The sequence below is a fragment of the Ruditapes philippinarum genome, unplaced genomic scaffold (assembly GCF_026571515.1).
Source record: "Ruditapes philippinarum isolate M1 unplaced genomic scaffold, ASM2657151v2 ctg13021_1_1_1_1, whole genome shotgun sequence".
Taxonomy (NCBI): Eukaryota; Metazoa; Mollusca; class Bivalvia; order Venerida; family Veneridae; genus Ruditapes; species Ruditapes philippinarum.
In genome coordinates, this window is record NW_026852190.1 from 1 (window position 1) to 15,367 (window position 15,367).

Here is a 15,367-nt window from a genome sequence, read left to right on the forward strand (position 1 = left end):
CTGTTGTACTTTGATAATGCATGGTTGAATTTAATGTGATAACCTTGATTTGATATGACGGTTCGAATAGAAATAACATTAAGATCTTTTTGTAAAAAAATATATTTTCAAATTTTCCGGAATTTTTCATTTTAAGAGGTGATTAGTTAGAAATTTTGTCAAGTACACTTTCTGAATTAAACACTGAAGCCATTTATAATTTATGCTTCAAATAAAGAATGTTTAAAAATGAAACTCTTTAACAGTGCAGACATGAAACATAAGACACTAGATATCAAAGGTCATTATGATCTTTCCCAGCATACTGAATGCTTATTTACATTGACGAAACGAATTTGAAAAGGTTTACGGCATTGTAAGTTTATATTTACCTTCAAGACATTTCGAACCTTTAAATCCGTCTATACAACCATACAAGCATTCCGCTGTTATCTGGTTGCAAGTGATATTTATACATTGGCTACTGCATAGTTTGTCACATCTGTTTCCACTGAAACCCTTTTTGCATCCAAATAAACAATGACCTGTTATATCATCACAAACATGTTTGCCGGTATCAGATAGACATGAAGTAGAACATAAATTGTCACAAAACAATCCATGATAATTTATAACACATCCTTCTAAACAATGTCCCGTTTTCCAGTCGCATTTTTCTTTTTTGCAAGTGTTACGACATTGATTTTCACAATATTCCCCATATTTAGTAACTGAATTACAACCATGTAAACACTTCCCAGCATCTCTCGTGCACATACGATCATTGGCAGTCACATTGCAATTCGTGTTACAGTTTTGTGAGCAATCAGCTGAAAATGTGTCACGTGTACATTCCAAACACGCTCCATTTGTTTGACTGCATTCTAAACAACTTGTTTGGCAATTAAAATTGCAGTTATTCCCCCATTTTCCTCGAATACACCCATTTTTGCATAGTCCCTCTGTACTGCATATATTGTCAATACAGCCACTTGGACAAATTTTACACGTGCTATAACTTTGTCCAAAAGGAATTGCTAGAGTATACCCATTGTTACATTTTGTACAGTTTCTAAATACACCTGATTCATCTGATATGCACGCTTGACAATTCAAATCAATCTCACGACAGTGTTTGGAACAATTAACTCCATATGTTCCATTTTTACATGTGTCACATAAATCTCCAAAAAATCCCGGTCTACATTCAAGGCATAGACCATCAGCAAGTGAACAGTTGCCATAGCAACCTGATGAACATGTTTTAGTGCATGTTTCCCCATAGAAGCCGGTTTTGCATACGGTACAATTTGATGCCGAAAAACATTCATAACAATTTTCCGGGCAAGGTAATTCACAATAGTTACCATATGTTCCAGGTGAGCATGCATCACATTTGTCACCAATATAAGCAGGTTTGCAACCACTAGGACAATATCCATCAATTTTTCTACATCTCCCGTCGTGACAGCCAGGTGAGCATCTATACTGACAATATGATCCGTAATAAACTGTGTTTAGACACCACGAACATTCTGTATCTGATGTGCAAGTTCCACAGTTACTTGGACATGTTTTGTTACATTCATTTCCATACTTTAAAACTACGCAAGTATCACATTTACTTCCAATAAAATTAGACGATTTACAGGTACATTCTCCTGATAAAAGTTTGCATGTATTATTAAGACAACCTTTCCCACATTGCAAATTACATTTGTCAGTATAATAACCAGGTTTACATCCTGTACATGTATTATTTTTGACACAAGTTTTACAATTTTCTAGACACTCTTCTGTGCATTTAGAACCATAATAACCGTCGATACATCCATCAACACAATTCCTTTTGGGATCACATTTATGACTTTCTCCGTTACAACATGCACAGTCATTGCATGCCTGTATCGATAACCCTAGAAAAATAATCAAAAATAAAAATCAACAGGTTTCATTATGATTGTATGTAGTGTATAAGATTTTTTAAAAAGCTCCTCGCTGCTTTTTACACCAGAAAAGATAAATATGCATTCGTTAATAAATTATTTTAAGCAACACAATAACTTGCCCCGTTTTTGCAACATAAACAATCTAAACAGATCTGTGTTTGAATAAACTGTAAAGCTATTCTGTATTTCTATTTACATTAATTATCATTTGTTTCAATGTATTGATAAAAATGAGCATTCACTTTTATATACAATATAGAAAGAGGCTCTTGAAATAATCTATGAATTAAGGACCTTTTCAATATATCCAATACAGCCTACTTTATTCCATGTTCATTTTAATAACAAAACAGCATACTGATGTATACTTGCATTAAATTATCATAAAAGCGGCTTACCAATCTGACACACTAACACCAAAATTACTGAAACCAATCTTGTCATGGTGTCAACTGTGGTACCTTTAAATAAAGCAACTTGATTTCATCTAATATGAGGAATATAATAGTATGATATTTAATTATGGAGAATAAATGTAAATAAAAATACATGTTTGTTTTTCAGTAAATATCCTTTCTACACCGTTAAACAAAAATGGAAAAAAATTAACATGCGCGTAGACTGGGCTTTTCTTCCTTTGATTATAAATACTCAATATAATTATTTGCATAATTGCCAATTGCGCATGCCCGGGGTCATGTTGTTCCGGATAATCATATTTTTCTCTCTCTAAGTGCAATATTCGTGTTATTAACAGTAAAATACTTTCTATCGTAAAATTCTTTCGAGAACGTACATGTGCCATAAAAACAAGGGAACAACATAATTTTACCGTTTAAATTTTTATAAAAAAAAAAATCTTATACGATGTAGCTTTATATTCTTTAAGAAGTTACAAACCTTGCGAAATAAATTCTTAATTCCGATTATTGGTATCACACTATATAAATTAAGGGTATAGAGTCGTTTATTTTCAAAAATGTATATATTTACTACCTTATCCACTAATGCGTTATGCTAGTCAATAATATAAGAAAGGTATCATCTTTATTCCCAAAGTACTTTAATATGCATATTTTATGCAGAATGTCGCAATATTTAAAATATTTACATTTCAATGTAAATTTTCAAAAACGGAGTGTTCATATTTCTTTACTTGTCCTCTTGTATTTAAATAACTTCAAATGGCGTCCATGTGTTTGATTAATAGGGTCGTTTTGTTTGAAAAATTGTTTTTCTTGCAAACCCTTTTACAATCTAAAATAAATCATTAAAACCTACTTGATAAAATGAATACATTAAATTTTGTATTTAAGTTTATTACAGTCGAACGTTTGTTGACATGACATCCCCTTGTCCAAGAAAACAGGGGACATCCGCGCCATTTATTTCATGTGTTTCAAATATTTTATTTTAACACTAAACGTAATATATATTTTTGCTGACTGGAACTTCAAGTCATTTTCTAATTATTATTATTCCAAATTATTGATGCATGGATGTTTTAAAAAAGATTGGGTTAAAGTTAACCGATAATGATGCGTTTTTCAATGCTTGTCTGTCGTGTCAGTTTACTTGTCAAAGTATATGGTAATGATAATATTCTATGAACATTGAAGTAGTTCTAGTTCCCTATTATTTTAAAGACTGATAGTCATGTAAAGTTTGATTTTCTTCTTCATGAACACAAAGCCAAATATGAGATTTACTAAAACACATTTAATGTTTTTGAATTGGTTTTGACATCCGACATGTGACTAAACCGAAAATTGACAAAGACCAAAACGTTTGTTAAATCAGTTACAGTGAGATATTTACATGTGATCCGAACGAACATTTAATAATGCTGATGTCATAAATCATTTGCATGTAAATAAACTGTAAAAATATATAATCATTATGATATACATAAAAGACACCACGAGGTGTGCTAGATGTGTCCTTTTTCGTTAATAAATTGTACACGCCATATTGCCTTTCAAGCTAAGTTAGCTTCGTTTTTCCGTAACATTATCCAAGTTGTCTTTTCCACAATAATTTTGAATTTACGATGTGAAAAAAGTAAAATATGAAATATAAAGATATGCTCTATTTCGATTAAAGGGACTCCACTGAGGTTTTTTGACATGACGGGACTGGAAATATTTTTTTAAGATTATTACTCCATTTGAAGTAGATCTATACATATAACTTATGTGCGAAATTTCAGATCATTAGCTTGCTCCGTTTTTCCAGAATAATTATTATTATAGTGAAAAATGACCCAAAAATTGAAAAGCGTTTCAACGCTTTTCAATCAAATCGGAATGCGAATAGCACAAACATACGATTTTCAATGTTTTTCTTGTATGTTTCTTAGTTATATTTAATTTGTATTTCTGTTTAAAGTGCTCATGTTCATTTTTGTGAACAAATTAAAATTTTATGTTTTTAGGCCTATAAACCTCAGTGGAGTTCCTTTAAGGTACAACAAGGAATTTTCTGTTGAGCTTTTCAAAGTTGTTAATCTGAGCGGTAGTTCAATGCAGATACAATAACAAATTTGATAAAGGAAGATTATTGTGACATCAAGTTTTTATAGAGGTATTTTACTTTTAGAAATTTGATTAAGTCCATGTCTCTATTGTAAATAAAAATCAAATGCTTACAAATGCAAGCTTATGTTTAAACTTGTTTATACAGATCTATAATACCATGCATTTAGATTTATCTTTTTTGTTTAAAATGTATTCTTATTTGAAACTGTTTCGCATTGCTTTGATTACGTATTGTGCGTGCATTTCTCAAAATATTTGCACTTACTTATTTGTAATAAAGTGACCGGTTTTTAATGTATATCATCATTCTGAGAATGATAAATTGTTTCAAATAAGTTGTGAATGATTGGTCAAATTATTATCATAGGCACATAGAGTCAGTATGAAAATCTTGAGATTGCTCAAAAAATCACATATCTGATAAAATATTTAAAGCAATCTGTAAAATTAACACATTTCGTATTCATCTTATTTTTATTCCTTTTTTAGCCCGTTTTTGACATTGCACACTTCAAAATTTCATAATTTTCAATATGATACTATTATGTTTTCAAACTGTCATGCAATCTTTATTTAAGATGTTTTGTATAATTCACTTTAAAAACCTCCATCACCTTTATCATTTATCATTCATTTGCTTAATGCATTGCTGGAAACAGATTAAGATTGGACAACTTAAATGTTGATACTCCACATCAAAAACGCCGCAAAATGAAGTGAACAGTCACAGGTAATGTAGAAAATCAGCCTAAATAATTGTTCTCTATTATAGTTCAATATCCGAAGCACTTATCAATTTTTCCTCATGTTTCTGGTATGTGCTTGTTGTTTAATAATTAAGTTGCATATTTGTTTGTGTCGAAAGTTTAACATAATGAATAATCTGAAATTCTGAATTTTTTCTCTGTCGACAAAGATTGAAAGGTCACGTCGAAGTAAAATAAATTGGATAACAAGTAAAAATGAAATGATTGGTATACTTAAAATAAATTCAAGGCAAAGACAGAGATAAAGAAAAATATATCCGATGCGCCGAGAATATGTCCATTAAAATATTGGTGCGAATTTCATAATGTTCGAATGATTTTGAGAACGAACTGTTCTGTTATTTTACAAATAGCCAAAACATGTTTGCAAATATCAAATAATTATAAATAAATTGTTGAATATAATCAATGTTAGTTGTTAACTTATTTATAACTATTTGATTAACACAAGATTGAATATTTGATTGCATAATTTGCCCCTTTGCTGAATAGACGAATGCATATATACTAGACTCCAAGTGCATTTGTGGTTATTAGTCGTAATATTGCCTACAGCTGTAACTTGTGAGACAAAATATATGTATCAAAAGAGTTGTGCAATAATTCCAAGCTGTATCGTATTTATTATTCATTTAAAAATTGTTAAGATATACCATCAGATACCTGAATATAAGTACACTTTACTACTTGTGCATTGATGACGAGGACAGTCACTGTAAAATCCGTCTTCGTGTTTTGAAAGAAAAAATTTATATGATAAACTGAAATTTAATTTGTTAATGTCCTCCCTTTTTTTAACTTGACATTCAAATGTACTCAAACTTTGTCCTGGGTTTGTTTATTTAATACCTTTTCTATAGTGTCTTGTTATATAAAATATTGTTTTCTGTTAATAATGTTTAAAATTCTGTTTCTAATTTATCGATTTATCGAGATTTAATTGCTATTTATCAGTGCAATTTGTCTCGAACTAACCTTTATTTCCTATGTAGAAGTTTAACCATGTATTTTATATGTCTTCATTTCTTTGTCAACTGAACCATACCGTCTTAAATAAGGCCAAATATTTTATTTTAGAGTACATGTGTCGCACAATAATGGGGATAACAGCTGCAGTATTTCTTATATTACTCTGTCAGGTTTCGTAAGTCACAAAATAATTATTATATCTTTTGAGTGCACCAGATCTTTATTTTGCCGAAAAAGGTATCAATAAAACGTTGTTATTTATAATCTTCCTTTTTAAATATTGATTTGATTAAACTTTAATTACTATGTTTTTCTTGAGCTAAACCGGCATGCACAATAATAGAAATAAAAGAATTCAAGATGGTTAATTTGGACTTAGTTTGCACTTGGCACTACCGTCTATGAACAGGCACAATCAAACCGATCCTGCAATATTTTCAATTTTGACGTGTTGGGCTTTCTTTAGGGATTCCTATTTTCTCTATGTTAGACGAAAAAAATGTGTACAAATAGTTTGTTGTATTTATAAATCTCATTCACTTCTTCTTTACTTTGAAATGATTTACTTCAGACTTTACATACTGTTTCTATTTAAAATACTTCTTATGTGCCAACACATTCAAATGATTTTAATATTTTAAAAATGTAAACGCAAAATTCAACCATTGCCTCATTATCATAATCGATCCTTATTATTCTATTTCCATGTTTCCTAAGATAAGATATGCAACTAAACCAGTTATAGACCGGCCCAGTAACTTTTTTTAAAGATACGTCTTGTTTTATTTTCTTCTTACAAGGAACAATTAAAATACCGCTATGACAGAAACATATTTAATGTTATCGATGACTGCCAATTGTAATACCCGAAATCATCTTGTTCCGGATAATCCTTTTCCGGACAAATACAATTTAAGTACAATATTCATAAGTTGTAAATAAAAAACTTTCTTTTTATTGTACAGCTTTTTTAAATAATTTATTACACGAATATGGGAACAACATAATAAAACCGTTTTTAAACTTTATATAAATATTTTATGAGATGTATCTTAATACTCATAAACTTACATACCTTGTGAAATGATTTCTTAATTCCGATAAAGTGATAGCAACACATATGAATAAAAATTGTAGAGTCGTTTAAATTAAGAAAGGGAAGATACTTACTTTCTTATCTACTCATGCGTAATGCTAGATTATATGATAATATTTTTAAGCTACATATCAAGTAACAATCTCAGGTGTAGATTTTTTTCTATATTTTCCTTATTCCCTATGTAATAGTTCGCTTATTTTGTGAAGTATTCCATTAAGAAAAAAAGAAGAAAAAAGGAAATCTACAATTATAATATATGTTTGTTTATTATTTTCCATTTCTTATTGCCTTTTCTCTTGATATTTGCTTCGATTTGACGTTATATCCCAATTGTCTGTTTTAATATAATTTTAGCTTGTCTTTACGGTTTGCACTACAGTACTGTGTGAAATATTAAGATACGTTCCATTTCGAATGAGGTACATCAAGGATGTGTGTGATGTGCTTTTTAACACCATGCACTAGAACGTTGGTCAACTGAATATACAATTGCTAAGTTGAAAAAGGAAGATCGATTGGATATCGAGTTTTTATAGAGGTATTTGACTCTTTTTGGTTTTGTCAATGTGTCTATAGTAAATAACATATCAAATTCAAGCTAATGATAATATATTAAAAACGATCATCTATAAAATCTAACATCTCGAATATATCCTATTTTGAAATTTACTCCTTTTAAATCTTTTGATATTCCATTCAATTACCCGTTGGACATGTAATCGTTAATTTGTTTAAACGTATAAAGTATCAACTATTTGTGGAGAGGATATTAGATTAAAGAGGCTTACATTCGACATTTTTTGCTATCATACAGCTGCATTTTAAGCACAATATAAAATTATATTAAAAACGGTCTTATTATTCAAGATATACCATAACATACCTGAATACATACACCCTTTATTACGTGCGCATTGACGTCGAAGACAGGCACATTATTTCCGTCTTCGTGTGTTTTGTGAAATTAATTGATATTTTGAGTGAAACTTAATTGATTAAAAAATATTAAAAAAATAAACATTTCATTCCAGAGTGAGTACACGCGTGACACAATGGTGGGGATTACAGCTTCAATGACTCTTATATTTGTCTGTCAATTTGGTAAGTCACAATAGAATGATTTTTTAATGCAAAAGATCTTTATTTCATCAAAGAAGAATTAACAAACAAACAACTAAGTATCTACAAGTAAGAATGAATTATATGTAGTTGCATTTACAAATCACATTTCGTCAATAAACGATTTTTTTAATGAGTGCAGACATGCCAAATAATGTGATTCAAAAACATATCAAAGCAAATATTTATGTTCGAATAAGATAGTAAAATGGTCATGAAACATTCGATAGGTTAACAGTTGTAATGTTGAAGTGCATAACACTCCAATGTAATATAGTTTTCCGTATAAGTGTTTTTTTCTGCGGTGACTTTATTTCTGCGTTTTCTGCAGTCAGTTTCGGCACCGCAGAAATAAAAACCGCAGAATATTTCTCTTACCTGCTACGATCTGTGACCTGTTTCGTCTAAAGTAATAACGACAAACAGATTATAACGGTTAGCGGGTTTTCATGTTGTATAGAATTGCTGTCGGCTATGTATGTAATGTGTGTTTGTAAGGATGAACTTATTGTTAATTATTTTAATTTAAGAATAAAGATATTTAAACCAATCGAACCCTAATACTGCTAAATAATAGTTGTTTACTTTAATTGTCATCTGATACGATACGGTAAACTTCTATCATTTTCATTAAATTAAAGATCATACTCGGGGTATATTTTTCACACGTTACTTCACGCTGATCAAAGATGCATACCTTTCTATTGTTGCGCATTTTATTTGTTTGCAAGCAAACACTATTATTGTTTGTAATAACTATACAGTTTTGCGGTGACGACGTAAACAAATGCGAACGTGTATATGCAAATATAATAGATAGGGTAATGTGACTTAGACTTTGATAAGACGAGTCACAGAATTTAAATCATGTTTTGCCCAAAGAATGTGCCGCAGAAATAATGTCCGCAGAAATAAAAACATGACAAAATTTTGAAAACCGCAGAATTTGGAGCCCGCAGAAAAAAAACACTTATACGGTATTGTTTTAATTGTAAATACCATGGTGCAGAAATCTAGACAAACATTAAAAAGTCCGTTTTAAGTTAAACTTAACATTCAATCTTTTCTATATAGTTCCTATCTAATGCATCATGCAAATATGTAGGAAGATGCCAAACACTCTTATTTTTCTTAATATATCTTGAACAATAACGAGCATCATATCTAAATAAAATGAAATTGACATTGATTTTCCAGGACACTGTAAGTCATGTCAAGAATGTTCATGTTGTAAGAATGGATCATTTGCTTGTGATTCAAATATGAATTGTATAGATGGATGTATGGCCGGCAGTTTTGGTGCGAGATGTACGGAGTACACTCCAGAAAATTGTAAAACTTGTGTAAGTGGTAGATATTACACAGAATTCGAACGTGGATCTTACAATAACAAATGTACATTACAATGTGGAAAACGATTCCTAGAGAAAACCTGTTTGATATCATCAGGAGAATGTATATGTAAATCGACTGATTTTCTCAAAGGTAAAATTGATGCTTTCTTCCGTATTAAGTATGTTTATGAGTGTAATAAAACGTGTCCTAGTAACTGTGGTTCATGTATATCAGATACAGAATGGTTTCAAAACACGATTTATTACGGATCACATTGTCAATATAGATGTTCGATTGGTTGCCTTGATGGAGCTTGTAATAAAATTACCGGCCATTGTATAAGTGGATGCAAATCTGGTTTTACTGTGGTCAATTGTGATACAAGTTCACCTGGAAAATATGGAATGCATTGTGATTTAAATTGCACAGAAAATAAATTGTTCTACATGTATTTAAAAAAAACGGCACAGAATGTAAATCCGGGTTTTGCTGCAACACATGTACACATTCCTGCCCGTCTGGTTGTGATAGAATTTGTTCTCTAAATGGTCTATGCTTTGGATGCAAAACGGGATTTTTGAAGAATTTTGTTACAATACATGCAAAAATTAAACACATGGTATAAATTGTTCCATATCGTGTCATAATAAAGACAACAATTGTCATGGCTGTATTTTAGGATATGAAGGTTCGACATGTGATTTTATTAGTTAAATATTCATATTGAAACAATTCATCCACAAACCGATGGATAAACAATACTTAAGTTGAAAATGCATTATATCACTTAACATTTACTTCGGTAAAACCATGCGGGTCATGCATAGGATCACTTGTTAATATATTTAAGCTTTAGACTATTGTTTTCTCAATACTTAAAACTTAGTGTGCTTAAACTAAAAATAATATATATTCAGAAGTGACATGAATGTATCGTTCGTTTTAGCTATCGAAGGATCGGAAGAAAAACAAATTACAAGTAATTATTGTAGCATCTTCTGGTGCTGGTGTTGCTGTTATCGTCCCAGTAATTTGCCTTGTAAACCAACAAAGAAGGTACGTCTTAAATTACACTTGATTGAAAGATATCTGTTACATTATTGTTCCTGAATACATTTTGAGAGTTAACAATTTTTTTATTGAAAAGTCAAAAAAGAAGTTTCAATTTTCAATTAATGATTTTATGTCGAATGCCAATTAATTTGAACAAAACCAGTATTGAGAAGAAATACCAGCAGAATTTGCTGTTATTAATAATAATTAATAATATGATGTATGTAAAACATTTTTATAAGCACAAATAAAGTTATAACATAAAGCTCAAGCATTTAAACATATTGGTTTTCACTTTACATCTCATTTTATACTTCAGACGAAAGTTTTTAGCTACCTGAAAATGTGAAGAGAAAGATTATGCACAGCCATACAAGAAAGAAATAAACTACATGACGCAGACGAATCAGGTATGTTAAGTCACCATTCGATCAGATTCTCAGTATTCACTATTCATTCCTAAAAGGAGATCAGTTTACATAACAACTGTTGGAAAAATGAACACGTCTATCCGAAACTAAAATTGCGTTTTGGATAAATAACCATAGGTTAACTCTTTATATACGCAAAGTGATTTGATATGATTTGCAATACAAAGTAAATTAGAACGGAATTACTGACACACTGGCATAATCTAAATTATAAGAAAATCATAACTTAAAGTCAGACTAAGAACAACAAAACTTCATATGTAAAATGATTCATCTAAACAAGTTAGCAACATTTATAAATTTTGCTTTACTACATGATACTCTAATGTCGTTTATTTCAGCTGTTATGTACGCAGCCTATACGGCAAGATAGTGATGATGCTGCACATGGCGATGATAGCAAGATTTGACAAGACCTGCATTTGACAATAGTTATACTATGGGTAACATAGGGGCATCTGCCAATGAAAACAACAATAGTTTTGAAGTCTGTGATTCTGCACTCGATATTAAATGTAACGAAGTCTGAAGTGACAAAAATGAATATGCTGTGGTTAACAAAGGAAAGTCGGCTGTGAAGAAAAACGAAGGTATGGAGGAAATATATGACGCAACGCATGACAACAAAAAGAAGAAACATCATTTAAATAGGAATAATGAATACGCTGTTCCCAGTTTAAGATCTGACAACGTCGTAGGATTTCGGAAAAGAAAGAGAGCCGAAGCCGCTGAAGGACACGATTTGTATGACACTGCAAAAGGGGGGAAACACAAAACTATGCCTCGACCAAGAAATGATTATGCTGTATTCAAGCGCATTTATGGTGATAAACATGAAGCTATTAAAGCAATTACACGAAACGACACAACAATTTGAGAAAGGAAAATGCGGCCAGTAAACCATGACTATGAATTTGAAAGGGTAGACAGCGACTAATCATTGACAAATACAGTATGCAGTACGATGAAAAGTTATTTTGATCACTTTACTAACACGAATAAAATTTGTTTATAGGCTACATTAACCTACAAAATGCTTACACTTTAGAGGTAAATATCGCCCAAATCTCTAAAAACATCCGTACCTCGTCAGAAAAGTCATTATATGCATTGAAGAAAATAATGGGTATATTGTTCAAAAAACGTATTTGTAATAGGATCAATTATTAAATTGTTAATAATTCAGAACACTCATGTATAAATCAATGATTGATAATTTTGCTATCTTTAATGAAGTAAAAGTCTTTATATAATGTGTAAATTGCGAAAGAACACAACATATAAGTAAATCAAGGTGTTTGCAATTGGTTATACATTTATAAAGGTTGCAATAAACGCACCATAGGTATAATTGTACAAATACACAAACACACAATAAGACTGATATGTTCAAAGTAACACACAGACAATATCAAAAGAACCTTAGTTATGGTCATCAAACATTTTGTTAAATTTAATTTTGTTTAAGTATGTATGTATCAAAACTGATCTTCAAGCGTATGCTACGTAACAAAAAACTAATATCACATTTCGTTTTCAATATTTTATTTTGTTTATACAAGGATTTCTTAGTTTTTGATAAATGTTTGATATATAATATAGTTCGTTCATTCTAAATATATCCACACCCTTCCTGCTACACGTGCACGTTACAATGGATCTGGTATTAGAGTTTAGTCTACTACAACGAAATAACGAGTAAAGTGTATGTGTAAGTTAAACACGTTGACATGATATGTTACGTTTGCTTACCACTTATGAGCACTCATCTAAGGAGCATTGAATTCCACAATCTTTTTGGACGCATATTTACGTGGTGTTTATGTGATGTTACATAGTCAGGAAAAGTAATGCAACAATATTATATTACATTTAATGCTTTGTCATGAAAGTGACCGAGTATTCTTCCGCATATTTTGGTTATCAAGAGGGTCTTAATCTTCGATTTGTTTATAAAAGTATGTATTTTATTCAATTTTATATGAGATTATACAAATATAACATTTTAATTAACTTGATCTTAGCGTTTGCCCAATAGTGTGTCATTATGAATACATTCTTGTAAGAATAAATTAGAAATGTAGTTCGTGTAGTTAATAATTTAACACAAAAATTTATATCTTTTTAAGAATTATTTACTTAATCACACCCCATCAGTTGTTTGTGTTTTTTTTAACAAACATGTCAGCAATTTATTGCGAAAAAGGCATCTCTATTGTTCAGTGGGTAAACTAAATAAGTAAAGCATTAAAAAATCATCTTTCGTCACACCCATCACATTCAATACTATTGAAACATTGTCTTTAGTTTTATTTGCGGATAAGCATCTGTATTGTTCAATAGTATACCATCTAAACTACTGCAAGCTATTTTTGTGACAAACATCATTGTACTAGAAGTTAATTATAATCTAGTGTTAACATATACAGCTTCTGGTGGTTATAACAGCTGATTTGTAGTAATATGACTGTAAGCAATGTCGACACGTGAATTAAAATCTTCATATACAACAGGAGAGCCGTCTTCATGTGTGATATCTGAATGAGATAGAGATAATTCTTAATTGTAAAAGCCATTTAGCACCCGAATAAGCACACAGTACATTCATTAAATGCACTTAAATGGCATTATTTTATGTACCTGACGCAATGTAGGAATTAAACTTATATTACATTTGACTTACTTGACTTATATAGAAGTGCAACGTTAATGATGCTATCTCATGAAATAATTTTTAATTTTGTATATAAAATTATAGAAAATTATGTCTGAATTATCTTGCTTAGATTTACTTTAATTTAGATATAAATATATAGCAAACAAAGTTGCAAACGATAAGTAGTTTTGTACTACCATTGGATAAGTAGAATAGCTTTATAAACAATACTGTCTTCCAATACATATATAATGAAACATGTTGATCTAAATTTTATATTAATTTTCTAGGACTATCGATACAGACATGCAGTGAATGTACTTGTCGTAAAGAAACATGTTCTTGTGATTCCAACATGAATTGTTTAAATGGTTGTATGGACGGTTATTATGGTGATAAATGCACAGACGAGTGTCTAGAAAATTGTAAAACTTGTGTCAATGGTAACAAATGTACACAATGTAATCCCGATTAGTATACTCGCAAATGTAATTTGCCATGTGGGAGAGGTTATGTAAATTATACATGCTTGGTTGTATCAGGAGATTGTCAATGTATATCGGCTTATTTTACAAAAGGTAAATGTGATACTAGTACGGGTAATAATATTGGCGATGAATGTAACAGCACTTGTCCTATAAACTGTGGTACCTGTATATCAGATACAGAATGTTCATGGTGTAAAAAACACGGTTAATTATTGATTATATTGTCAGTATTTTTCGATAAGTTTAATATAATCCCGGATCCTGTTATTTACACTCCACCGCCCACCTCACCTTGTTCTATTCATTCAACCAATTATATCGTCGTTTCACCTTTAAAGATCTAAATTACTTGTTTTTGAATGAAATGAATCTAATAAAATTGCTGAAAATTAGAATAAAAATCATAGCTCTCATTCACGATATAAAAATATTAGAAAAAACATAGTATTATATGATATAAAATTAGCTGCAGTTTCACTGATTTAAACATTTTCACGGAATGTAGTATCATGTGCAATGGCTGAAATGGATAATTAATTAATATTGATATTTTCATTTTTTTTGTTGTGCAACTGATTATGTACACCATTTTCAATACAATAAATGATGAAATTTAAAACAAAACTTATATCAAATAAAGACATTGTTTCATGGCAATAACCCGCGGAAGTATACTCGTTCAGACGTTAATTTTCGCGACAAGGCAATAAATATAACACAATAATGCTGCACTACTATGTTACATCACATAAGCACCACGTAAATATGTGTTTCCATAAACGGTAGTAAAATGTAATGTTATAATGTACTTAGTTATATATAGTTTAAAGCTCATTGAAATATGTATTCTTGAATGCTCCGAAGACTGTTCCGAAGTATATAAATTTACCAAACTACTTTTTTCCTCTCAATAGCAAGATGATTGTGTAATTCCCCTTTTTTTTGGTTGATAACTATATAATTAATAATCTCTACGTTTTAACCC

General features: G+C 30.4%; 1 protein-coding gene across 1 annotated transcript; it reads right to left on the reverse strand.

Annotated features, from left to right (window-relative positions):
* Window positions 1-371: 371 nt before the first annotated feature.
* On the reverse strand, window positions 372-2,389 carry LOC132751951 (multiple epidermal growth factor-like domains protein 6; the record flags this gene model as incomplete). Its single annotated transcript, XM_060742174.1, has 2 exons — window positions 2,327-2,389; window positions 372-1,895 (listed from the first exon to the last, which is right to left on the reverse strand). Coding segments are annotated over exons 1-2 (1,570 nt in total), but the record flags the coding sequence as incomplete, so codon positions are not given.
* Between the last annotated feature and the right edge of the window lie 12,978 nt (window positions 2,390-15,367).